Below are 26660 nucleotides of genomic sequence, written 5' to 3'. Positions count from 1 at the left end.
GCCCAGATGCCCAGATGTCCAGATGCCCAGACGTCCAGATGCCCAGATGTCCAGATGTCCAGATGCCCAGACGTCCAGATGCCCAGATGTCCAGACGTCCAGATGCCCAGATGTCCAGATGCCCAGATGTCCAGACGTCCAGATGCCCAGATGTCCAGATGCCCAGATGTCCAGATGGACCAGATGCCCAGATGGCCCACTCCCTGCCCATGTACCATTACAGATCAAAGCCTGAGGTTGCAGATTAAAGAGTGTGGTCCACTCACTACTGTGAGGTCTGGTGGAGAATGTGGATCTGGTAATTCAGCAAACAGCTGCAGTGACACAAAAGGATTGTTCAAATGGAGATTTGGCGTTGCCAGAACACTGACTTTAAAAATGACAAATTGTCTCTGAATGCAAAACTTTTCATATTCATGATGCTTCTGCTCCTGAAACAAAGTAATTGATGTGCCTGGATGTGGCATCTTCTAGATTCCATGTGTTTTTAGTCAGCACATCCGACATAAGAGCTGAATGTTTTTTTAGTCATATTTCTTCAGAGAGCGAGGTCAAAGGGCAGCATGTGAACTGAGCTTTCTCTCCGCTGCATTCCTGTCGCACTTTACACTATTGCTACTGTGTTCTAGTTAACTAACTGCTTCTCCCACCAGACGGCACTCATCGGGACCAGCGACTGCATTTCTTTATGAGACTGCGTAGTTCCCGGCATGAGACAGAGGAGGCACTACAGACTCAGGTGTATGCAGAGGCCAGCAATGACGTTATAATAAAACACAAACAAAACAAGACACATGGTAGAAAGCTCAGACTCAGGTCCAGGACCCCCGGGAGTGGCATTAGTATCTCGGGTGAGCTCACGCCTCCCTCTTCGCTCCAATAACGGCTGTGCTGTTTTTCAGGAGACTTCATATGCATTTTGCTAACACATTTATATTTTTAAAATAGTGGTGAACAATCTATCTCCCAAACACAACATGTCTGTGAGTTAAATAATTCAGGTCACTGGCTAACCGTTTTTCAAACGCTGAGAAAGATCCTTAATAAATATGTAAGTGGTTAAGAACAGGGCATCAAATATATACGTATTATCATAGCCCACTCATGTTGAAGCATGGTTTCAGTAATAATTGTTTTTACTTTAAAATTTACCATTTATCAATTCACATATACTTACATTAATTAAGAAAACTAATAATGATTCTATTGATAATGAGATTAAAGTTGTAAAATTACTTTGAAAAGATAAAATGCAGTACGATTTCTTTTTTTAGCCATACAAATTTATAAATCGAGAGCATAAAGGGATAGATTTCATTGAATAAGGGCTTGTGAATTTGAAAAGTTGCTTTTGGTTTCAGTGAAATACTTTAAGCCCCCACTTATTGACTAAATGGCCTTTCACTTATCTCGTCATGAATTTCTCCATTTCACTAATGGGATCCCCATGTAGAATCCTGGGGGTGTGAAAAATGCATACATGTGACTTGGATTCATCTTTTGTTATTGGTACATATTGAGTATTACAATCTTAACACAGTTTTTTCCTTTCTTAAAATATGTATACATTTTTTTGGCACCGTCTGTATTATTACAATTAAAATAAAATCACTCAGCTTTCGGGGTGGCCGGTTAGCTCAGTTGGTTAGAGTGTGGTGCTAATAACACCAAGGTTACTGGTTTGATCCCCACATGGGCCAGTGAGCTGCACCCTCCTTAAAAGAATAAATAAATAAAATAAAATCACTCAGCTTTCTGAGAAGTCAGCCGCCAGTATTTTTCCTTAAACATACATACTGTAAATTTAGATTGTGACTGTATTTGGAGATAGACCTTTAAAGAGGAGACTATTAATATTTAAAATGGGTCCCTTAGGGTGGGCCCTGAGCCGCGCTCTAAGAGGTGTCATGATGAGAAGAGGAAAGTGACAGCAAGCATGAGGAGCAGAGCAGGGGCCCTGTGGGGACATGGTGAGGAGGTGGCCATCTGCAGCGAGGAGAGAGGCCTAAGGCAGCCAGCCCTGCACACAGGGGGATCTCGGAGGACCCGCCTCCAGCCTGGGGGAAAGACACTCGTTTGATGCCTCCAGACTGTGGAGTTGTCTCTGGGGCGTCTCTGCTGAGCCGTGAGCCTGCCCTTTTGCAGGAGCAGCGGGTTGGGTAGAGGAGCAGTGGGCTGTGGCTCAGGAAAGCTCAGGCCAGAGGGAAGGACCGTGGGCCCACTCTGCGCTGAGACAGGGAGCCACAGGCTGGCACGTGGTGGGATGGGTGGCCCATCATGCTGGGCGCTTGTCTCACTGTCGGAGGTCCTGCAGGAGGGCTGCACATGCAGCTCTAGGCTTCATTCCTGGAACTGAACAGGAACCAGCATCCACCCAGTTCTCCGGTGCGTGGAGACGAGCCCTGGACCCCCGGGAACACCTTCGATGGAGGCGGAGGACACTTGGTGGCAGCTGTCTGCTGTCTCCGTGCAGTCGCCCCCACTGCTGGTGACGCCAGCAGCCAGGGTGACCCTGAGGCGGGACGGGCTGCGGCCACACAGCTGCCTGGCCTGTGAAGCGCTGGACCCTCTTCAGTAGCAGCGTGTCTGCTTGCTGGCCTCACTTGTGACCATGTCGATGTTGGTAGAACTAACCACTTCTGATGAGAAAATGAATTTCGCCTACTCTTACGCACCATCTGCTGCTTCGCTCAGTGATAAAACGAGGACCTGGGATGGAGGGGTACAGAGAACGGAATCTGGCAGCCGGTGACACTGGGTTCCCTCCTTCCTCAGCTCCCAGCCTGCTTGTTGCTGAGTGATGAGCTGAGACTCTGCGTATTTTTACGTGAGTATTGAGGCCTTAGATTCATGAACCCCTTGCAAACAAAGGAACTCACAGGAGGGCTGAGGAAAGCAGAGACAAGAACCAGGTGTGCCCTCCGTAAGTGTGTGGGCTTATCTGTCACAGGCCAGTGCCACTTCCTTTTAGGAGGCACAGAACAGCGAGGGCCCACTGTGAACGACACTTAGAAAGTGTCTGCATGGCCAGAAGACAGCTGGACGTGAACCCAAGTATTCCTACAGGGGTTAAGTTTTGTTCTCAAAGGATCTGAATTCACAGTCAGGCTCCTTAGAGAAGCCGGCTGATTTAAGAGGAAACTCCATGGGTCTAACTAGGGGTCCTCCAGGAAGCAGCGGCAACCTTTTTGTTTGTGTGCTGTAAAAATTAATTCACTTCACAAATTAATGTGACTTTTAACATACAGAAAGAAACTAGACAAATAGAAATCCGCAAATACGGCGACAATTAAATCAAGATTGCTTTACGCATCACGCAGGAGAAGATGGCCAGCTGGGCGAGCTCAGTGGCTGTGAGGTGTCGGGCTGCACGCACCGTGAGCCTGAGAGCTGAGCTTCCCGTTCACCAGGATACGCTGGCATTTGCTGCTGCAGGGCAGATACCCCGTGATGGAAACTTACAAGCATTGCCGGCTGGTCTGCTGTTCGCATGAAAACAAACGGGCATCCACGTGTGGACCTGCTCAGTCATGCTTCTGTGAGATCCATCCATCTAGCTTCGAGTAACGTGGCATTTGAAATCCTCCAAATGCTAGCGAGTGCATCTGCTCACCTTGAGCGCACTCGATTCTTTTATTAAAACAAAGAGCCTGTCTTGCCCCTGCAACTTAGCGTTTCACTTTCTGGGCTCCAGGTGAGCAAGACGCTGCGGCTAGGGACTTCCCATGTGCTGTCACTAGGGAGACTCAGGGTCTTAATCACCATCACAGTGGTCAAAAGGGCGGGACAGCTCCCCCAACCCCCATCTAACTTGCTGCCTGGGTCCCAGGAAGCCGCCTGCTTTTGGGGTGTGCTTATGGGCACCTCTGCCTTCTCCCCTATTGCTGTGGCCAGCACTCATCTCAGGAATAAAGATGCCTTACTATGTGGTGGGAATTCAGGGACAAGTAAACACCTGAGAAGAGGAACCAGTTCAGCTCCAGGCTGCTCCTTCACCGTGGAGCAAGCTTATCAGCATTTATTGGCCCAGTCGCCGGTTCAGAAGACACTTCAGGTTCAGAAACGCCTCGTCACCAGCACTCAGGAGCAGCGCCCATGTTCTAGTGTTTGCTGCTGAGGGCGCTCACCTAACAGCCGGAGAAGCTGAAACTCGGAGTAGCACAGCTGGGCCCAAACGCAGGTTCTGTCATCCCTAACCCAGGCTCTTAGGCAGCATTTTATGGACAATGGCTCACTTATTGGTCAGCCCACACATTTTTCTTACATTGAACACACACTTCCTACTTTAATGCCCTCAGTTTTGTTGGCTTGATCCTGCTTTCCTGAAGGGCTCAGGAGGAGCCCTTAGCTCTGACCTCAAGTGCTACCGTCTGTCACCACTTCCTCTGTGGTGACCTTGAGAGTCTGAGACACTGGCTGGATCTCACCGTCCATCCTGACACTGACTTTTTTCTAATCCTACAGTTTTGATCCTTCGGGATCAGAAATACCAATTTACAGTGGACCTCGGTTTTCGAACGTCTCCATTGATGAACATTTTGACTTATAAATGCCATAAACCCAGAAGTAAATGCTTCGGTTTTCGAACACGACTCAGAAGTCAAACATGTCACATGGCTTCCGCTGAGTGCAAGGTCCTGAGGCCTAGCTGTCGGCTGTTTTTGAACGTTTCAGAACTCATGGATTACATTAGAAAACCGAGGTACCACTGTATTTATATTTCAGCATTGCTTTCCTTTATTTCCTTTCTCTTTCTTTTTTTTAATGTCCTTTCCATTGCCAGGTTGTCATCCACACATCTCTGCTGAGCTGGCAGGTCTTCACACCTACACTGAGGCATACTGGATATTACGTACCTTCTTAAATATCTTCCTTCATGCACATCCATGTTTCAAACAAACGTTCATTGATTTTATATCTCACAAATGCACAGGTGTTTGAGCAAAAGGACAGCTACTCACTCTGCTACCAAATTGAATACTTGAATTTGTAACCTTTCTTTGGAAAATGGGTATTCTCTCAGACTGCCCTCCCCAGACACTGGGGAATTGCTCATTTGAGTACATCTTATACCAAGTGGAAGTTGGTCCCACTCGCTTTAAACTGGTGGTGAGCACAGTATACAAATTACGCGACTGGTTACTGCTCATCAAATACTGAGAAGCTGGGCAAAGAACGAGTAGACGGAGGTGACCTTGAAGCGTCCATTGAGTCCAGTAAAAGGAAGCCATGACCCTGGCGTCTGTGCGGGCCGAGGGCTGTCCCGCAAATGTATTCACATTAGCTAGTAAAGGGTTGCAGTGAGGCCACATGGAGCACAGCACACGCCACTCAGGAGTGAGGCAGCCACACCGATAATCCCCGCCCAGGTTTACAGGGAACTTTAGAAAATCTCCAAGCAAACTTTGGTCATACACGTCTCTCACAACACTGTGTGCCATCTCCAAACAGAACAGACGCACCTCCTGGGAGGTCATCCCGAAGGGAACAAAGCTCCAAACTTGGTGTCACATGCACCTGTGTGTAACTTCTGCTGCACCGTTTCCCAGCTGACACCTGGGGGCGTTCACCCACTCAGCCTCAGTGACTCCACCTGCAAACTGGGGAGAGTGACACCCATGTCACAAGGTTGTGGGGTGAAGGAGGTCTCGGGCTCATGGGGAGGACGGAGACTGAGTTATGGGCTGTCACACGGAGGCACAGAACGGCGGCCGGAGCTAAGAACCCTGGGACCTTTCTCAAGCCATTCCTCAGACACTCCGGTGCTTGGGTCACAAACCTATAGCTGCTCTGTCCACTGATGGTCCTTTCAATCGCTGTGGAGGTGTATACAAACTTGGAATGGTTAGAAACGGGACTTTCTTGTTTCTAACGGTCTCTTCTCGTCTATAGGTATAGATTCCACACTTGTTCCACATTCCAAGACACAGTTTGGGGTAAGACTATTTCCAAGCCTGACACGGTTTACTGAGACAGCTATAGTCAGATGAGCACACAGATAACATGTTGGAATGACGTTAAAGAAGCGACAGCAGGAAGGTGGGGCATTTTGGTGACAGCGCACTGATGAGTGGAGCCTGCACGGGGGCAGGAGTGCCGAGAGCAGGAGCTGGTGGTGGGGATGGTCAGGCCAGCCTGGGACCCCCATCGTCCAGACTCACCAGCACCCGTCTGCACGGAAGCTGTCGGGCTGACACAACACAGAGACTTTCCTCAACAAGAAGAACGGCTGCGGCCCGATCTCAGGCTGAGAAGCAGTGCTGACACAGGTGAGGATTCCTGCAACTTCTTTCCCAGTTTCTCCAAACAAGTGTAACTTGATCCTCTCCTTTCACTGACCTGCCCCCACCCAGGGTCGCTCCTTGCTGTGATGGGGACTCATGGTCGTCTGGGCTTCTCTCCTGTAAACCACCCTCTCCCTCTGCTACGTGAGGACACACTCTTGCACATTTGCTCTCCCTGGTCTCCAGGATGGCTTTCCTACCAGCATCCAGTCCCTTCATCCTGAAGTACCTTCCATTCCTTACGTCCGGGAGCTGCCATGCAAACCTACCACCTCCCCCACACTGAGTTCCTCAAGTTCCTTCATTTTCCGCCAGGCACTGATTCATTAGTTCCTTTATACTTGGCCTTGGTTTTGACCTTTATACCAAAACTCCCTTTTGAAAGTCACTAATAACATGCTCGTTGTACGTCTGGAGGTCCCCGCGCCCCTGGACAGGTCAGCCCGACCCGACCTTGTTCCCTTCCCTTTGACCTTGCTCATCGTCCCCAGTGATGACAAGTCTAGGTCTCACACTATTCTCTCTTCTATTGCGCCTTCTTGCCTTCACTCAAAAAGCCCTGAGTTCAGCCTCCGGTGCGCACTGCAGTGGTCAGGCACATAGGATGTCTAGCTAGTGCATTGTTTTGCACACCTAGCACTAATAAAAACAATAAATAAATAAAAGTTACAGCCTATTTGAAAAAAAAAAAAGTTCCGAGTTCTGCGTATCCCCTTTCTTTGCAAAACCCCTTCCATTATAAAAGGCCTCCTCTGTGATTATTGTCTTAAGTAAGGTCATCGGAAACACCTTCAGGGCTGAAAAGTTTTGTGTCCCATTTCCAATCTGAGACGTAGACCCTGCCACACGAAGGCTTGTAGATCATTCCACACTCTCCTCAACTCGGTTTTCTCTACAAACCAACCCACCCTTTCCACAGGTTTGGGACGCTAACTTCTCTACGGAAAGCTTAAGCCAGCCTGTCCATCCTTCTTCTGCACCGAGGTCACACACCTTTGAAATTCCAAGAGACTTCTTTTGCAGGCCCCTGGGAGGCGCGCTACCCTCAGGGGGGCATGCAGTCTCGTTAGCTGTCCTGCAGGCCCACCTCGGAGATCCCCCAGCCTGCTTGCTCCCACCTCCCTGCCACCTTCCTTCCATCCACTCCCTAATTCCAAGTGTATGAAAGGAACCGCAAAACTGTCATTCTCCAGGGCAACCGAGATCTTGCTTCCTGGCATCTTGTCCATTTGGCTCAAACTCAGATAAACTCATACAAATTCTCCAAAGGTTGGAATAGATAGAAAGGGGCATGCAAGAGAGATAAGAGGGGCCTGAAAAGGGCCTGTAATGCTGAAATCAGGTCTGTATCTCCTCCTTCGTTTCTAAAAGGGTCAAATCTGAGTAATAAATATCCATTAAGAATCCAGAATCTTGTATGTAATCTAATAAAGCAATAAATAAATGTGATTCTGATAAAAAAGAATAATTGAACAACATGGAAACACTTCATCTCCGTAGTAATATCTGAGTAACAGTACATCGGACTATGGAGCCACCAGTTTCCCACTCAAGGGAGACGTTTTCACTGTCATGCATGTCCCATATGTCTCCTCTACTTCTTCTCTCACAGCAAACACGTTAATAATTATCTAAAATATGAAGGAATCTGAAACATTAGGATGATAAGGTGTAGAAACAGAAAGCTTTACAGAATTTTCTTATTTTTTTCACTCTATAACTGCACACGTTATTATTAGTAATGGTGATTGCTCTTACGGTGACTAATCTCATCTAACAAGAAAATTTTACTTTCAATGATACATGTTTACTGTACGTGCGTGATGCCAGATAGCGTAAAGATCATAAAAATATAAAGAAAATAGAAATGCGTATGTATGTAAACATTGACAATATGTATTCAACTGCTTTGTTGTATAGATGCTAGAAATAGATGAATGTTTAAAAAAGGTTTTTAGAATAACAATGTTGATAATTCTGGGATTTGTGACAAAAAGGATGTGTGCCATTTTGGTAATTTATAGTGATTTTTTAAGGAACCAAATATAAAATATGAATAGCAATAATATTAAATATGGACAATTCCAACTAGACTGGTAGGTATTACATTTGATACTCCTTTACAAATTACTATGGGCCACACATGCATTACAGAAATTTTTACATAATCAGACAACTAGGAGACTTTGTCCTGGCCTATCCATATATTATAATTAACAGTTAATTAAAGACTAGAACCGACCTGAACTGGAACATTTTCCCTCCTTGGTAATGAACTGTAGAGTTAAAAATTTCCACATACTCTGAAAGCTACTTCACCTATATCATCACACCAGGCTGAAGACGGAAAACAAATGAACAAACCAACAAAATACACAGGCTGTAATAATTTCTTTGAGATCAGTTTCTTTCTTCACCTGCCCTGCCCAAAATAGAGTTGCGTGGTGGAAATTCTTCCCTTCTTTTTTCCCTCTACAATCCTGCCTGTGGCATACGTGTAGCTGTGACCTAGTCAATATGCCATCCTGTGGGATTCCTGCATCACGCAGGCTGGACCACTTCACTGCTGATGGTGAGAACAAAGCTTGTTAAGTGGGCTACTCATGCTGACCAACATTATACAGCTAGTTTTTACCTTCTGAAAGCCAGTGTGTAGCTCACACAAATGGGATCTCTCTATGATGTGTTAATATGGACTTCTTATCAACTTATCAGCCACTCTCAGAGAAGATTTAATCTGACTTTTTAATCAGAATGTCTGTATAAATGCAGGTAACGGGTTTTATTGGACTTTGCCTTAGATTAAGTATGCTTTGTATAAAAGTTATAAAATACTGCAAAGAACTAGTGAAATTGAGATATAAAAAGATAAGTTATTTGTTTTCATGACTTTCTCTTTGTTTTCCTTTGTCTAGCTGATTTCCTGCAGCTTTTTTTTTTTAAGGTAATTTGTGATTCCAAGTACTTGGAAATGATAATTAACACTCATCCTGGAGTCCTACTATGTGAAACAAACTTGAATTAATTTTATTCACTATTTGGTCAGTTCATGAGAGGATATTATATGTTCCAATCAATCGTTTCCCAATTCATTTTGAATGGTGGACAATAGAGCTGCAATTCTGTTCTTTTCCATTTACTTACATTAAAGATTTATTTTGGGTAATCAGAGAATTGCGTATCAGCTATTTTTACCTTAGAACTAAAGCTTTGCTTCTGACATTTTAATAAATGATGCTGTAGTCTGTGCTGGAAGGTAACCGAATTTTTTGCTCAGTAGCCGTCTTGTTGACATGTGTTCATTTATTACTATTTCTTTCGTCAGCCGACTCACTTGAGGCTAACTGTGATGAACTGCTTTCAAACAAGGGCCGCTATTGGTTTACATTAACGAGGAAATGCTGGAAAGGCAGCTTTCCAACAGGAGAAATTAGAGAAAGAAAAATTAGGAACCCTGGGTCAATTTTTCTGTGAGTCCTAACATAATTAACTGTGAAGCATGAAGCTGAAGCGCATTATTCGCAGCAGACCCTGATATTCTGCTTCATTGGGAACTCTGGATTAAGATGGAAAACGAGGGAGGACGGAAACGAAAGGCAGACTTACACAATCATATCTAGGAAGACGAATGGTGCAGAAAAGCCTGAGTTAGGAAGAAACAGATTGGATCATACATCTGGATTTGGATGATAAAGTCCCTTCGACTTTTATGTTTGCACGGTAATTTTCCTATCATGTTATCACCTCTAGCAGCGTTTCTTGTTGTGAAAGGAAATGTTTGGGGGGGGGGTTATTCTACAGATGAGCTTTCTTTAGTACGTGACATAGCTTTCACCAAGAACGCCATCTGTGAACTTCCGTACTGTAACGCATGGATGCGACTCACCCATTCTGTCCCCTAACAGTCCGTTTCACATGCACACACAGTCAGGACACGGGAAATAATGACGTTTTCTCATAGGTATTGAAGTGCAGTAAAATCATTTCTTTATCTATCTTATTTTAGGCCTTATGACTTTAAATGTGGAGGAGCGATTTATATGTGTGTGTGTATCTTCTGAAGGGACTGTGGTGCATTTCTTTTTCACAATTAACCCTGTTTCTCAAGACTGGAGTTCTTGTATACTTTATAAAATTTTGGTTTTTAATAAATAAAAGTGGTAACTCTTTATGTTCCTTGGTGACTCATGAGCCTATTTTCTTTGCATCTGTGTCTCAGTTTCCAGAGGACCTTGCTCGGAAATGAGTAGGGAGAGGAAAACTCGGGCAGAGATAACAGCGGGGTGGTTGGCAGGCGCATGGGCCCTGTCTCAGAGGCTTGGGGACAATGGCTCTGGGAAGCCCAGCTCAGCACTGCTAGATGGGGCCATTCCTGCGGTAGCCTGAGGTCCACGTGGACCAGACTCAGACCCAGGGAGACGCACACCTGGGCCTGGAGCCTTGGACTTGAAGGAGAAGCATTAAAGGAGTTTGCAAGGAGCGACTTGAGAAGACATTGTCCTCACATAAGAGCTGTCCCTGGCAGGGGACTATTACAGAAGGTGAACTGAAGGAGAAATGCTGGTGAGAAACACACAGCCGCAGGAGGGTGACCAAGGAAAAACTCCCAAGGCCTATTTTAGTCGCCAACACAAACATTCATAGTGTACCTAAATAATCCAGAGGCCAGGAGACGCCTCATGCTCTAATAATAGGTAAAAAAGACAGCATATAAACTACATATTCTGTGGTGAGACATATTTTAAAAACTTTTTAAATGTTAACGTTTTAAGTTCATGTTAAAATGCTCATTGTGACAGGATGTAGGTAAATTTTGCCTTGTTTTACTTTTCTTTAGTTTTCACATTGTCCTCATTAAGCAGGGATCTATTACCTTTGTTATCAGAAAAAAAATATGTACCTTTAAATCAGCTCAGTTGGATTACATTCTGATGAGCTTTTCTCCCTTTCTGGGAAAGTACTGACCTACTTTTTAATTATGTGGAGTTCGTTAAACACAAAATGCTCGGTGCTCCCACTGGGCATGAGAAAATCTGCAGAATCATTTCACTGGCCAGCAGCTGCAAGACCTGTGCAGTTTCAGTTATGAATTATGTGTGTATGTAGACAATGATTTTCTTTTTATTATCCCAGGTTAGATTTTCTCTCCACTCTAACTAGACTCAGAAAAATAGAGCAAAATCAGGAAACATGTTAACATACTCACATACATGAACAGTAATATTTAAAATCATTTTTCTTACAATAAATGAAAGCTTATAAGCCTGTATTTTTACTATTCCGAGGCAATTTTGACTTAACCTTGTTTTCTATTTTTACAGTTATAATAAAGAAAGTAAACCATAGATAGAAATAATTTGTTTTAATAAGTTGTTTAATTACCTAACATAAAATATGTTCTGATATTATTAGGTTTAATAAAAAATGTTATGAAAATATATTACAAAATATAATGCTTGGAAAGGACCAATTATTTTTCTTTCGCCACAGTATCATTCCCTCCACCAATAACCTAATCAAAATAGTATATCAATTTGAACCAAACCCTATAACTGAAGAATATTTATGTATTTAGTATTATTTTCAAAATTCACTTATCAAAAAATTACCCTTCCCCCATTCCTGGATATCCTCCAATGACAAGTAAATTACAGCTGTGATAATAAAAATCATAATATTTGCCCTTAATCATGACAATTATGAAGAAAGGTACTGAGGATGGAGAGGTGGTTAGGTAATTCATTCCATGTAGGCTGACAGAGCCTCAGGGTTAGGGCTTAAAACATCTCAGCTACTGGGGATTGTTAGAATCTAAATTTCTAATTTAGATGAATTCAATGGCCACTCAAGAATTTATACATTAAGATATCACCCATTTCCTTGGGCAAATCCCTACTCATTAGTAAGACAATTTTAGGCATTAGTATGAAGTTAAGAGCTTATTGAGATGAATAGCAAGATGTATCCTTACAACCCGGGAAGAGTTGCTGATAGCTCATTTGAAATGCAGATTTTATTTGAAATTCTGACTTAAACAGTTTGGCTTTGGAGAAAGCTAGGAACTATTCCAGGACAATCACCCTGTGACTATTGTAAGGGGCTATTTAGAGCTGTGTTGATTAGCTTGTCTTGTCTGTTAGACACTTATGAGCTGGTTCTTTATCTTCTAAAATGGCAAGGGAGTGAGAAAGATGCTACAAGACCTTGTGGACACTGAGGAGATACGCTCTACGGGGCAGACTCGGGCTCAGGATGCTTGAATGTGTCACACATGGCCTTTCTCACCTGCTCAGCAGCTTGGGGAGGGACAGGGGACAGTGAAAGGCAGCCAGTACGGCATGAGCTGTGGTAAGGGAGCAAATATGGGCCCCTCGTTTTCATCACTCACGTCCTTAATTTCTGAGAATCATCATGGTAGCAAATGAAAATTTCTATTAGAGAAAAAAAGAGAGGCCCTAAAACACCACCTATTTCAACACTATGGCAGTCATTCAAAGGAGCAGGCATCGTGTGTGCATGTATCGGGCCTTGTTCTTTGTCTGAGAAAAAATGAGAAGATTTTCCTTGCAATTGCTAAGAAGAAACAGCGGCATCTGGAAAATCTGTCTAAATATGAGAAATGACTTCTGGATGTTATTGAATCTATTCTTTTGCTCTGTAGATAGGTCATTCAGTCCTTTATTTGCCATCGCGATGCCCCTGTGTCTCATTGCTAGAGCTGAACTGCGGACTCATGCAGCCTATTGACTAATGTTTCGGATGTGTAAAGTGTATCTCAAAATCAACTTATCAATAAGTGTACTCTTGATAGCGCTTTTCCCAACCTTGTCCTCTCCCAATATTCCGCATCTTTTAGCCAATGTTTTTATCCACCTGTTTCTTCGAGCTGAACCATTTGGGCCATCATGGACCTCTCTTTATTCCACACTTACATCCAACCCATCACCAATTAAAATGCGTTTCACAGTTGGCTATCTGTCACTGTATCTGCTAGCACCACCTGGTACCAGCCTGACCCCGCCTGGCAGTGCCCTCTCGCTCGGTGTCTTTGTTCCACCCTTGCTGACCACTGACTCTTCTCATTCTGCAGTCACGCTGCTTCTTTCAAAACATAATCTGCCTCAGATCCCTATTCAAAACCTTCCAATGGCTCACATCACATGTACATATATACAGAGTCCTTATAAAAACATAAAAATACGCTTCTAAAAATACAGAGTAAAACACAAAGTCCTTCCACAGTCTACAAGGCATTGAATGCTCTGGCCCAGAGACTCTGCTGGTTTGACCTCCAGCCACTTCTGCTCACTGAGCCCAGGCACCCAGACCCTGGGAGCTTCTGGCCAGGGCCTCGCTGAGGAGCGCCCTTCCCTCGGCCCACACTCGCGCCGACGCCGCTCTGCCCTCGCCACCGCCATCGCATCCATCCACACGTCACACTCGCTCCTTATTTTCTCATGCGCTTGCTTGTTTCCTGTCTGTCTCCACCAGAATATATTCTCATAGAAGCTGTGACTTTGGTTTTTTTCCTTCACACCTCTCTCTCAGGGCCTGGAATACTGCTTGGCAGAGAGTAGCCACTCAATAAAAATGTGTGGAATGAATGGACAATACTGCAGAAAAAAGTGAATAATCAAATATTTCAGTCTTCTTACTGTGTTTCCCTGAAAATAAGACCCAACTGCAAAATAAGCCCTACCATGAGTTTTCAGGAGGACATCCCCTGAACATAAGCACTAATGCGTCTTTTGGAGCAAAACTTAATATAAGACCCGGTCTTATTTTCGGGGAAACACGGTAAGTATCTGTGCCTCCTCTACAGAAAAATAGAAAAAAAATACATAAAATATTGTGGGTATTGGGCATCTTTTTCCTTTGCAACCTCAAAATTGTTTCCCCTAAAGTGCTAGTTAATGAATATTTTAAAACATCTTTCCATGGTCTGCTGACATATTTTTATCATCAAATTCATTACAATAAGTCTGGAATTATTACAGTAATTTAAAAATTACATTAAAATTATGTTTATGACCTCCGTTCCTTATCATGATTTTGACTATCGCTCTAGCACTATCATTTATCTATTTTCAGGAAGGCTATAAAGAGAGTTTAGAAGAATATACAGCATAAACTAAAGGTGGGTGAGAAGGAGGAAACAGTTTATAGGTATTAGATGTAGCGGGAATTGTCTAATAAAATATGTTTATAAAAATAACCTGCTACCAGTGGATCATGAATTTGGCTCTAAGCTTTCTAACAGCCAAAGTGAAAAGGGGAAACTAGTCAGTTACGCAAATTACCATTTTTAAGAATAAAAGAGGCCAAGTGTCCAGGAAAGGAATAACTATTCCTGATACTAAGTTTTTTCAAGACTCTCTTCCAAGACCCTCAAAGACATGGCTCATCAATGCTGTAAGTGATGAGATCAACAGAGTTGCTTCTGAGAAAAGCTAAGGTAACACATTCACACAATGTGGTCTCAAAAAATAGCCGTTCCAAGGAGGGAAGCAGCGAGAGGCCTTGCTGGAGGTGTGAGCAGCTGGGACCATAGCCCTTGTTTCATCTGCCCAAACCCTCAAGCAGGTGTTTATGAATCAAGATCCAAAAGAAAGGTGGATGTCACATACCTATTCCTTACTCAAATGGAAATTTACAATGTTTTATCAAGAGAACATGACTGCTGATTGGGACTTTCTCAGTAATATTATAGTACAAATTCTTTATGAGCATAATAAATGACTGAGCTCATAAAACTTAACCCACATTCAGGTATATGTTGTGTCCCATAACACATGCATAGTTACCTGTGTGTGCGCACACATAAGAAAGCCATGGTAGTTGTACACAAGTGTGCGCTTTGCACATTGACATTGAGTGTCTGGCTAAGGCTCACAGGCAACGCGAACGCTACCCACCCAGGGGCACCAGGTGATCAGTAATGAAGTGGCTTTGAGTCTCACATCCCTGTGTCCTCCTGACACCAGTGTGGCCATCGTGCGAGAGGGTGGGGCCAGCACTGGGGAGGGACACAGTGCTGAACAGGACAGCAACAGAGCGGTGAGCGCCGTGAGGCATGAGACAGAGAGAAGCCAGGCAGCCCGGGGGAGGGCAGGAGGCCGTTCTGAGTGGGGAAATCACTAATGACTCAAGAGTCCTTAGAAACTGTATATATATGCAAAAGAAGGGGTACACGCTGCTTCCAGTTTGGGGCAGTGGGATGTGTTTAAGTTTCTTTTTTATCTCTCTAAGGAACCATGATGCCTAAACTCTCTGAGTTTACGAGCACAACATCTGAGCCTGTAGAACGTTCTACCTATGTATGTTTGTTGCTCGAGCAGGTCATTAGGTGAACTACAGATGGACTTCTGAAAAGAAATCGCAGGAGGATGGCAATTTTCAAGTCACATCTTTTATGCACATTTGATTTGACTGTGTACCTGTGTGTGGAAGACAAGTGAAGTGCATGTAATAACAGCTTCAGGAAGGAGCTGCATTTCGCCACTTACACTCTATACTTTGAATGGCATCACTGGATGCCTTAAATTGTGTTAAAAGTGGCAACCACACATCAGGGAAACACTTCACGCTTGGAGGCTTATCTCTACATTGTCTAAGCCAGTATTTTCACACAGTGCCGACAGAGGCTGGCAGCCACGGGAACCCTCCGTGTACAGGTGCGTGACCTTGGTTCACGTCTCCCCTCTGGCTTTGCTAACGTCCCCACAGACAGCTGACAGCACCTACTGTGCAGTGATGTGTGCAGGTCAGTGGGCGCTGACGTAGGGTCAGTGGTGGAAGGTGCCAGGAGGCCCTTCCCCTGTGATGGCGAAGGAAACCCAGCCTCGAGTTTTCCATTTAGTGTGCAGGGTTGGGTTTCTAAAATTTCTATTAAGTTCAACTCATTCATCCCAATTATCTGTAACGATGTAACAGCTGGAAAGGTCTTCCATTGTTCATATCACCCATTTTTATGTGCTAAACCCAGAGATTTCTCTATTTCTCCTTATTCATCATTGGAGCAAAACTCCCATGACAGTCAGTGTTGACTATAAGGTCTTATCAAAGTATGGACCTTCTGTTTCCAGCAAACCTCTATTAATGAAAAGTGAAAAGCCCTAAAGCCAGCAACGCTAACAACCAGAACAAAGACCTTTGATGAAAGCATCTGAGGTCCTTCGTTACACAGCAAAACCCCATTTAAAAAGCACTCCTGTCTGACCCAGCAAGCGTTGCACTCGACCACTCAATTTCTTCTACTGGAGTAAAGAATGATGATGGAAATTTTGTCACTTAAACATACCTCAGAACACACAATAAAGTGACACAACCAAGAGCATTTTCAGAAGCAAGATATACAATGAATGAAAAACCCTTGTAAAGAGAACATCTTTCTGCCCTGATTTCTGTGTTCCCAGAGGGAGAAACAATCAACCAAAATCCAAACTGTAAACAAACCCAGAGATTACGGGCTGCTAACACACCTCAAATGTCATTTGATGATAAAAATGACATATACACGTATAATTCTACTCTTTCAAATAAGAAGTATGTCCACACTATTTACATTTTCTCTGAAAAATCCACACACTTGCTTTTTGTCACATCTCATAGTATCTGTGTAACACAATAAGGGAACTAACACCCCCCACCCCATTTTATAGACAGAAATTCTGAAGCCTAGGGGAATTGTATGACTTTTTCTTTAGCATTTAGGAAGCCAGGAAAAATCAAACGAAAGAAGCTTTCTGAGCTTTGGTTACTAGATGATACGGAACATGCCTGAGGCCCAGCTGACTGCACAGAGGAAGGAACCCTGTGCCCTGCTCTCCTTCCTTCTTCCCGCTCTCCAGTCCTCCCCTCCCACCCCTCTTCCTTTCCTTGCTTTTCTTTCCATATCCCCTCACTGCCTCCCCCTCCCTCCTCTTCTGCCACAGTTTCCCAACCCCTGTGAAGCAGCACAGGGGACACACAAGCGGTCGGTCAGACTTTCCTTTAGTGAACAAAGCCCTGCGGAGCCACCAGCACACGCCTGGGCACGCATGCAGCACGGGCTGGGGGTCTGTACCCTAAACACAGGCACCCCATGAGCAGGGGCACCCCGCTCCTCGTGCACGCACTGCAGACAGAACCGAGCTACACCTGGGAGGCCGGGTGGGAAGGGCAGGTGGACGGGGGACGAGGGATCACCGGGGGTGACGTGTGCCCGGCAGGGATGCAAGTGCTGAGGGGAAGCAGGTGCACAGCAGGACCCGCCCGAGGGTCAGCGAGAGCCACGAAGGCAGGCAGGGCCGTGGGCTCTGCTCCCTCCCTGGCTCTGAGTCCTGCCTCCACAGCAGGGCAAGGGCACCCCACCTGCCCACCTGCCGTCAGGACGTTCATGGCGCCAACCTCACCGCACTGACCACTTCATCTCCATCTTGCTCTTCGGTGAAACGCACACACGCACAGCTCCCGACTCTCTGTGATGATGGGCCCCGCTCCACAGCTTCGGTCTCTCTGGCCTCTGACGGGAAGACCCTACCTCGCACCCGCCCCACCGGGCACCGCCTCTCTCATCTCTGAGCCCCACAGTCGCTCAGCTCGGTTCAAAGGTCAGCTCTGACAGCCTCCTGTGCGTCCTGGGACTGAGGAGTACACAAAGGTCATGCACGGAGCACGACTGCCTGAGAGTGAACTCCTCTCCTTGAAAAGGACCCAAGCACGTGAAGAAGTAGGACGGTTCACATGCAGACCACAGGGGGCTTGCACACCAGCGGGAAATGGCACCTCATCAGCCCTCAGGAACTAAGCACAGGACCTCCAATATTTTATCAATACTTTTTACATTTCACACTAGATAAAGCTCAAAGAGAAATTCAACAAATAAATATCAGCGCAAGCTAACTTTAGTGGTAGAACCCTTTTGGACAGAACCCTTATCTACTGATAAGACTATGGATGGGAATTATAAGACTTTTCAAAAAAAAATCCTCACTGAATACCAGCAAATTAGGTATTTACATACGTACTCCTTATATCAGCATATAAAGTCAGACAATTAAGTTCGCAAACTCATCCTAGAAAAAGTGCCACACACCTCAATGCTAAATATCACCAGAGTCACCTCTGAAGTACTCCCCTTGGGAAGCTGTGCACCGACGCCAGCGCCTAGTCCACCCTTCAAAGCAATTTTGGAACTCTTTTTCTGGAATGGCCATCAGAGCTGTCATCATATTACCCTTGATATCCTGAATGTCATCAAATTGTCTTCCTTTCAATATTTCCTTTATCTTCTGGTAAAGAAAGAAGTCATTGGGGGCCAGATCAGGTGAGTAGGGAGGGTGTTCCAATAGTTATTTGTTTCCTGGCTAAAAACTCCCTCACAGACAGTGCCGTGTGAGCTGGTGCATTGTCGTGATGCAAGAGCCATGAATTGTTGGTGAAAAGTTCATGTCGTGTAACTTTTTCACACAGCCTTTTCAGCACTTCTGGACAGTAAACTTGGTTAACTGTCCAGTTGGTACAAATTCATAATGAACAATCCCTCTGATATCAAAAAAGGTGAGCAACATTGTGGCAACAAGTTCGCGAACTTAATTGTCAGACCTCTATAAGCCACTAAAGGAAAAACTGAGACAAAATAATCTAGCTTCCTGAAATACAAATATAGCAACACGTTTTAGAACAGAGTTCATATTTTTATTTTTAAATATCTGACTCTGAGGAGTGACCAAGAGAAAATGAAGTAGGAATAAACAAAGTGAAATAAAGTAAAATGAGCCAAGATGGGTTTTCTGCTTCTCTGGATCTTAAAATTAAAAGAAGCATGAGCATTGAGGAAAGAAATAAGATATACTGAGATATTTACATGCTATATAATCTGTGGAAAAGATAACAAAATCAAAAATTTTGAACTCTACGGTGGGGTAAAAACACACAAATGAAAAAAAGCACACGTTTTCCATTTTAATCTTGTGGACCCTCACCCCTCCCACCCTCAGCCCCGCTTTCCTACCCACCAGCCCTCTGAGTCATAAACACTGATTCACAGAGCTTTTTCCTTATTACTGTGCATTCACTGATTTGGGTTCCAAACTACCCCTACATATCAAGAGGATCATGTACCTGACATTTATATATTACAAGCCTCAAAATAGAGAGAAAAAAAGGTTTATGTGTTGACTAACATCCACAAAAATAGGCGGGTACATTTTCTGCTGCTGAAATTTATTCATGCTAAAGAGCTCTTCCATCACCTTCCACAGCACGCTTTGGGAGAACTAAAGTATCTAGTTACACTAGATGAAATAGACTTCCCTGATAAAATATTGCTGCTTTCATTATTTTTCTAGGGAAAGAAAATAGAAAAAACAATGCATTTTATGAGTTGTTCGTGGTGTAGAAATACACAGGAACGTGCATCGTCTCCCATCTGGTCTGGAGCAGCCAGTGCAGTGGGAAGTCGCGTCCACACAGCAACTGCTTCTTCCTCCTGTCTGCCCAGGAGACAGTTGGGTTTGGAGACCAAAGCATCCTGTTGTGTGGCGGTGGCACAGCGCATTCGGACTTCTAACTCCTAGGTGATCCCACCATGGAAAATTAAAGGAAACCTACACCACCCCAAATTTAGGAAAAAGCCCGGTGTCTCCACACTCTCTAGATCCCTGAGATAACTGAGCCCGCCTTTCAGAGTGAACAGAGAGACTGATTTCCCACACGGAGGACCCATGGATCTTAGAGGACTCCAGATTTCCCAGCTCCTGCCGTCCCTGCCACTCACTGCAACCCTGCAACTGGTGACTCGGGGCTTTCCTAACCGTCAGGCCTGCAAATCTTCAAGTTAAAACAAGTAGACAAAGGAAAGAAGGCAGAGGTGACTGCGGCCTTTCAGTGAGAGTGCACAGACCTTTCCAGAACCCCTGCACCCTGTGGGGGTCCGGGCTCCTGGGGGCAAGGGGGCTTTCTCCCAGGCGCTGAGACCCCAGCGCCTGCAAAACTAACTGCTTGCCAGTCCCTGATCAGGGAAGAGGCAGATTTCCCTCGAGGAGACCAGTTAGAAGTTAATTTTTTAAAAATAAATGCTGCTGGGACATATCTACAAATCTCCTGTGATCCTAAGTTAGAAATAGTAATATATTAATTTATAAAGAAGTACATTTTGGTGGAATATATAAATGCTCTGTTCCACATGGAATATTACCCGATTGTTTCCATTTTCTAGGATGCACAGCGTTTATAGGAAATCAAAATGAAAACCATCAGAGAATATCTGGGTGCCTTGATCAGTCAGTAATGATTCTTTATAATGTGCTCTAAACAGACTGAGGGGAAGGGGGCCCTTGCATTTTACTGTGCTGTGTGGCACGTAAGACACATTTCTGGGAATTATCTGACATGGCTGGCTCTGCATTAGTTCATCACTGGAAAGAACAGAAAGTTTGGTCCAGCTTATTTGACGCTGATGCTCCCCTACGCCCCACACGGCCTTTTCTCCAATCTGTCTGCAGAGCCGGCACTAATCTGTAAGTCTAACACCTGCCGTTCGACTCCATGAGCTGGAGTTCAGAGATTGATATCCACGGAGCAGGGAAGCTCATTAGGCAGCCTGGATGGATGCAGTTGAGCTGCCAGCACGCGGAGACGTATGCATCCTTACCATTCCATTATACCCTTCTGTCAACTTCCAGTACGCTGCTCTGCCAGGCACATATTTCTTGTTCACCTGAATTTGCGGTGGGCCCACAGGATGGGGTTGGCAGGTACAGGTGCTGCTCTGAACTGTGGGACTCGTAGCAGATTTCCTGGCTCTGGGACGGCCCTTTTAAAGCATTCTAGAATCTAAGCATCTTTAAAAAAGGCAACTTAGAAAGTTCTGTTTTCATATTGTTCTTTGTGTAGCAGAAAATTAAAATGAGTTAGGGAAAAACTTCCATCCAGTAGGGCTCATTCATTCTGAGCTGTTAGCCACTGGGGACACCACCCGATAAGCCTCCAGACACCTCACTGCTGTCAGCGGCTGCAGATTTTACAGGGCAGAGTCTGGACTTGAATGATGGTGGCTTACCTGGTATAAGCTGCTTCACCTCATACATGATTAAATTATATTTCTTCCTGTCTGAACAAAGATTATATTGAGAATACAGGAAGGATTTGGCACCAGGGAAATACACGCTAGTACCTGGCAGTGTGGGACGGCACAGGAAAATATCAGTGTGTGATGAGGTCATGATGGAACCGATGAAAATGCAGACGGAGTCACCTGAATGTTAAGTGGGCACACGCCTAGCTACCCTTTTGAAATGCCATTCAAATGGCCCTCCTGTCATTTCATTTTCAATTGTGTGATTCATTTGGGCAGAATAATTTGGTATCCAAGGAAATCAAGAAACGCCGTTGCCTGCAGTTTGCTAAATCAAAGATCAAATACAGACGGAAACAGTTCATATGTGTGTCAAGATGTGAAAATATATTCCAATTTGCATTCTCTGTTGTACGGCAGATTAGAAAATAATGTCACCTTAAAACGTGTAAAACTATGAATACAGGGTACCAGCTAGAGTCAAATTAAAGTAAAAAACAACACTGAAAATGTGTAAAGAAAACATCGCAGAGACTTTTGAGCACAAAGAATACAGGTCTATTCTAGAGGGGGCGACACAAAACAATGTATGTGGGTCCTGACACTGGCAGCTGGACCAGGATGGAAACATGGCCTTTTCTGGGGGGGCACATGCCTGGGTGCGGGCGGGGCGGTGGGGGCTGCAGACTGGCGCTCAAGGTTAACCCATCCAGTCCCCTCCCTTCACACAGATGGGCTCCCCCGGGGCTAAGGAGGGACTGAGCGCTTATGGATTCTGTTTAAAGTGCTCCAGAGAGACACTCCAGGACGCCCCCGCCCAGACACTTTTCAGCCTTTATCAGCCTCAGAGGACACTTACATACAAATGAATCCAGAAAACCAACAATTCAAAATGGTGCTGCGAAATCAGCCAATAATATTTCTTTCAGTAGACTGACGGTGGCCCTTTTTTCTCCTCTGCTTCCCTCAACACATCTGCCCCTGAGTCGCTTCCCATTTTATCTTGTCCTTTCATTTTTATACTTGTCAGGCCAGCCTTTCCTCCTCTCCTCTGACCTTACATTCACAGAGGGGAACCACCTATAATGTTGGCTTGTAATATTTTAAATTAAACCTACTTCATAGTTTTCTGTTTCACAGTAAAAGAGGTACACCCAGGTCTAAGTGGATCAGAAGACAATCACAGACTCAGCGTCAGATATTAAAAGTAATCGATTCCACGTTCCCACAGAATTTGTTGGGACAACTTCAATGAGAAGGAACGTACGCCATGATGCAGCCTATACGATTTCCTGGCAGATCTAATCTACTCTTGCATAATATGTATCCTTGTTTAATGCTGCAATTACGCCACTATTTTCTGTGAAAACTGTGGAGTTTTCATTATTCCCTGTTAAATTTCGTCTTGCTAGATGTGGTGATAAGAGAAACTGGGCATTAACATGATCGTGTGGGATGCCTCCTGTCACCAGCAGCTCTGTGTCAGGTTGTCTGCACCCTTACTCATCCCTCTGCCAACATACAAAACCCAGAACCAAGGACAGAAACCTACAGATCATTAGAAGCCCACAGAGAAAATCTCCACACAAAAGTGCCAGCACATGTGACATCTGCAGTGTATCCATGATATGAAAATGTAGATCACTCATGAAAAAAAGGAAGTTTGATTGGCCTTTTACCTTCAGAGTTTACGCCAACACTAAGGATCACGTATCCTACTCACAAGTCCACACAAACATCGCTTTCCACCTTCCGAGCTGGAACAGTAGATAGAGGAAGGCGTCCTCTCTGCATGGCTGCATGGATGCTGAATGCTTCCCACTGAAAACGTACGACCCCAAGCAGCCTTAGTACCTGAAATGATGTGATCACAGACCTGCCCCTTGGGGACTGGGTCTGTTAGAAAGTATTCTTTAGAGTTTGCATATTAATTAAGTCATAGCAATATCAACCTTCCTGTCAACGAATGTACAGCTTTTTCCTTCAGCATGGCTTATCGACAGAGTGAGGAGAAGAAACTACTCTGACAAAGATTTAAGCGAGGGTTGGAGAAAAGCCCAGAGCAGAGGAGAAAGCTGAGGTCACAGTAGATTTTCCTGTTTTCTCCTTTCCTCACTCATGTCCTGCAGGCTCATTCCTTGCCAGACTTGCCAGACCATCTAACTAGGAAGAATAATTAATCAGGCAGCCTGGACACTCCTCTTCCCCACATTGGGGCCCTGGGTTCTGCTCACAGCCCATCACCTGTGGTACCGCCGTACGTAACGGGACACATGTACCAAAATATTCAAGTTCACACTATCTTTTCTTCGTTCACCACTTCCTCCCTCTTTCTGTGTTCCCGTTGTATTGCATTCACTTCCACTGTCTCCCACATTAAGTTCGTCCTCAGGTGTGAGGGTTAATTTCATGCGTCTGCTTGACTGGGTCCCAGGGTGCCCAGATATTTGCTCAAACATTATTCTGAGCATGTCCATGAGGCTGTTTGAGCACCAACAACTGAATTGGCCAACTGAGTAAGCAGGCCGCCCTGCCCCATATGGATGGTCCTCACAGAACACAATGCTGACCCTCCTGGTTGCTTTGGAGCTGGGGTATTGGTTTCTTCCTGCCTTTGAACTTGAACTGAAACAGGGGTTCTTCCTGGGTCTCCAGCCTGCCAGCTTTGGACTGGGATCATACCTTCAGCTCTCCTGGGTCTCGGGCCTCGGACTTGTACTGGAATTACACTATTGGTCTTCTTGAGGCTCCAGCTTGCCAACCTCCATAACCACACGAGCAAATTCCTTCTAAGAAATCCCTCCCTCTCCCCGTCCTACTGCTTCTGTTTCCTGAGAACCCTGACCGATACACCTACACAGCTCTAGGCTAAGCCCGTTTTGACCTGGGCCCCCTGATGCTGCCTGCAACTGCCTCCTCAGAGAGCTGCGTGGCACCCACCTACATGGCTGATGGTGGTACATGTCTGCTTTGAGCAATCCTGGCTCCTGTCCCATTGCTTTGTGGACCGCCATCTGCCCGATCCAGACTTATTACCAGACTTGGGGTGTCTCATGTCACCCACACTAGTGACAGGCTCTGGCACTGCTGTATCTGTCGGGGCATCTCTCCTGGACTCAAGCACCAATGCCCGACTTCACCATCAATCTCCAGTGATAAAGTACAGTTCATGATTGGATAAAAGAAGCCTCCTGAACACCTCCCTCCCCCCACTGCTCCGTTCCACCTGCATTTCAGATTAATCTGTGGCCATGACAAGCTTTTTCAGTGAGGTTAACAGCACTTGGTTTTATTAGTTCACAATAAGCGCTGAAGACAGAAATGCCAAATAGTCTTCTACCTTATAGAAAGGACCCATCGGAAAGATGCTTTGTGAGGGGTACTGAACCCAGGGACAAGCAGTCAGAGCAGATCACACTGGCATCCAGTAGCCAACAGCAGTGGCCACGAGGCCTGAAGGACAGGGGTTCAGGGAGGAGCGTTCAGTGTCCCTGAGGGGGGACGAGGGCAGGTCCAGGGCCCGGAGTGTGGCCCCAGAATGGACATGGTGTGAGGATGGGCCCTGGCCTCTGTGGAGATCAGATCCTCAGTGAGTGAGGGGAGGGGAGAAGAGGACATTTCCCACATTTGCTATCATTTACAGTCACACGCATACTTCAATTTCCGAAATTTATTTTTAGAATGTTCTTGACGTCTTCTAATTGTCAATAAGCTTGAATTATATACAACAAATTGGAACGTGTCAGGTTTACGAGCACAGAGACTACTTGGAGGCACGCGGAAAGCTGCCTAGTTCCACAAGCTTCTTTTACAGGAGAGCACGCAAGTCCTGGTAAATGGTTTCTTGCTAAAGGTCACTGAGCATCCCAGCTCCCCCGTCCTGGGCCCCACAACACAGCAGACTTTGTTTTGTTTGCAATAGCTGGGCAGGTTGAGAGGAAGGTTTTTGATTACTCGAACTTAGATACGGCATCTTTACCCCACTCCCTACCCCTCCGATCTAAGTCCCAAGTTGTCATCTTTACACAATGTAGGTTTTTCTTTGATTTCCTCAGGAATTAAAATACTGTACATAATTTGTTTTACACACAGCTGGAGCTTCCCCACAGACAACTGAGCTGCAGTTCTGGTTAAAGCACGAGTGATTTTCTCTGAGTATGAACATTTCTCACTGTAAACAAGGGGGCAGAGCACGGGACCCGCTCTTCTCTATTTTTGTGGGCACTGGGTGTAGACAAGATGTGCTTCTCTACAACATCACGGGTGGAGTTGTCATGGGAGAAAAGTCAGAAGGCTGAAATGACCCCAACACCGTCCAGGGATGACACCCCCCCCTCGCACGGCTACACTGTCCCACATAGAACAGGAAATAAAACCGCAAGCATTCAAAGCTGAAAGGAAACGACTCATGAAAAAAAAGGGGGCCAATTCTCTATCTTTCATTCCAAATAAAATGAGTGGAGGATTTTAGAATAGGCCTTGGATGCCGCTCGTTTACAAAGCTGACGATACTCAGCTACATGTGTGGAATGCAGTCTTGCAAAGAGATCACGTCTAGAGAATGAATGAAGCAAGTGGGCCCGCTGAGTCTGGGGCCAGCAGCAAACTCAGCTTGAGGACAAAGCACATACCAGCGATGTCACTGAAGGCTAATTTCGGGCCGGACAACAGCACGTCTTACTACATAGTAACGTCTTACTACGATTCAAGAGCAGAAGCCAATGGAGACGCACTGTTACATTTAGTTGTTTTTTTCAGCACAGGTTTTCTAACAGATCTGTGTTCTCCTTGACTTAAGATCATCAGGGAATTGAATAATTCGGAGACACAGTCTAATTTCTCTCACGGAGGGCTAGCATTTACCGACTATTCTTGTGAAAGAGCTGAGAATAGAAACAAAATGAAACACATGTTTGAAAATTCTGATGTTACTGTAAAAAGCATAAGTAGAATACATACTGGGTTTAGAAGGACTGTGAGGAAAAGTTCGCCTCCTCTGATGCTCTTGTCCAGCTCTTGGGGTCCGCCAGGGTACTCCTTGTAGAAAATGGTGTGGGTGAACAGCCCGCAGGTCTGGCGCGGCAGGACCTGTGGGACGGAGAGCGGCGGCTGACATAACTCCCTTACCCTGCTCCCACTCCCTCTGACCTCCAGTCTGCATGTCACGTCTCCTTGGTTGCTGAAGCCAAACTCTTACTGTGATCAAGAGTTGACGACAGTGTGCAATTATGTAAATATTACAGGAGTTGCCACATCGAAACTATAGTTGTTTGTTACATGCCATTGAGTCAGCTGTGAATCCTGGCGGCCCCACAAAT

At 45.1% G+C, this 26660-nt stretch overlaps 1 protein-coding gene across 6 annotated transcripts in view; it reads right to left on the bottom strand.

The window, feature by feature from the left end:
- The window catches only part of LOC109460175 (N-heparan sulfate sulfotransferase 4), a 281773-nt gene that overhangs the window by 50667 nt on the left and 204446 nt on the right, over window positions 1–26660 (bottom strand). For 5 of the 6 annotated variants that reach the window (XM_074338571.2, XM_074338574.2, XM_074338572.2 and 2 more), the window contains one exon: window positions 26302–26430. The exons of the other annotated variant lie outside the window; for it this stretch is intronic. In XM_074338571.2, coding sequence (XP_074194672.2) covers window positions 26302–26430 — 129 coding nt within the window. The remainder of the gene's footprint in view (window positions 1–26301; window positions 26431–26660) is intronic. 6 annotated transcript variants of the gene reach the window in all.

This window comes from Rhinolophus sinicus, chromosome 15, assembly GCF_057876585.1.
Source record: "Rhinolophus sinicus isolate RSI-liver-muscle chromosome 15, RSI-T2T, whole genome shotgun sequence".
Lineage (NCBI taxonomy): Eukaryota > Metazoa > Chordata > Mammalia > Chiroptera > Rhinolophidae > Rhinolophus > Rhinolophus sinicus.
This window is presented reverse-complemented; position numbering and strand designations above follow the sequence as displayed.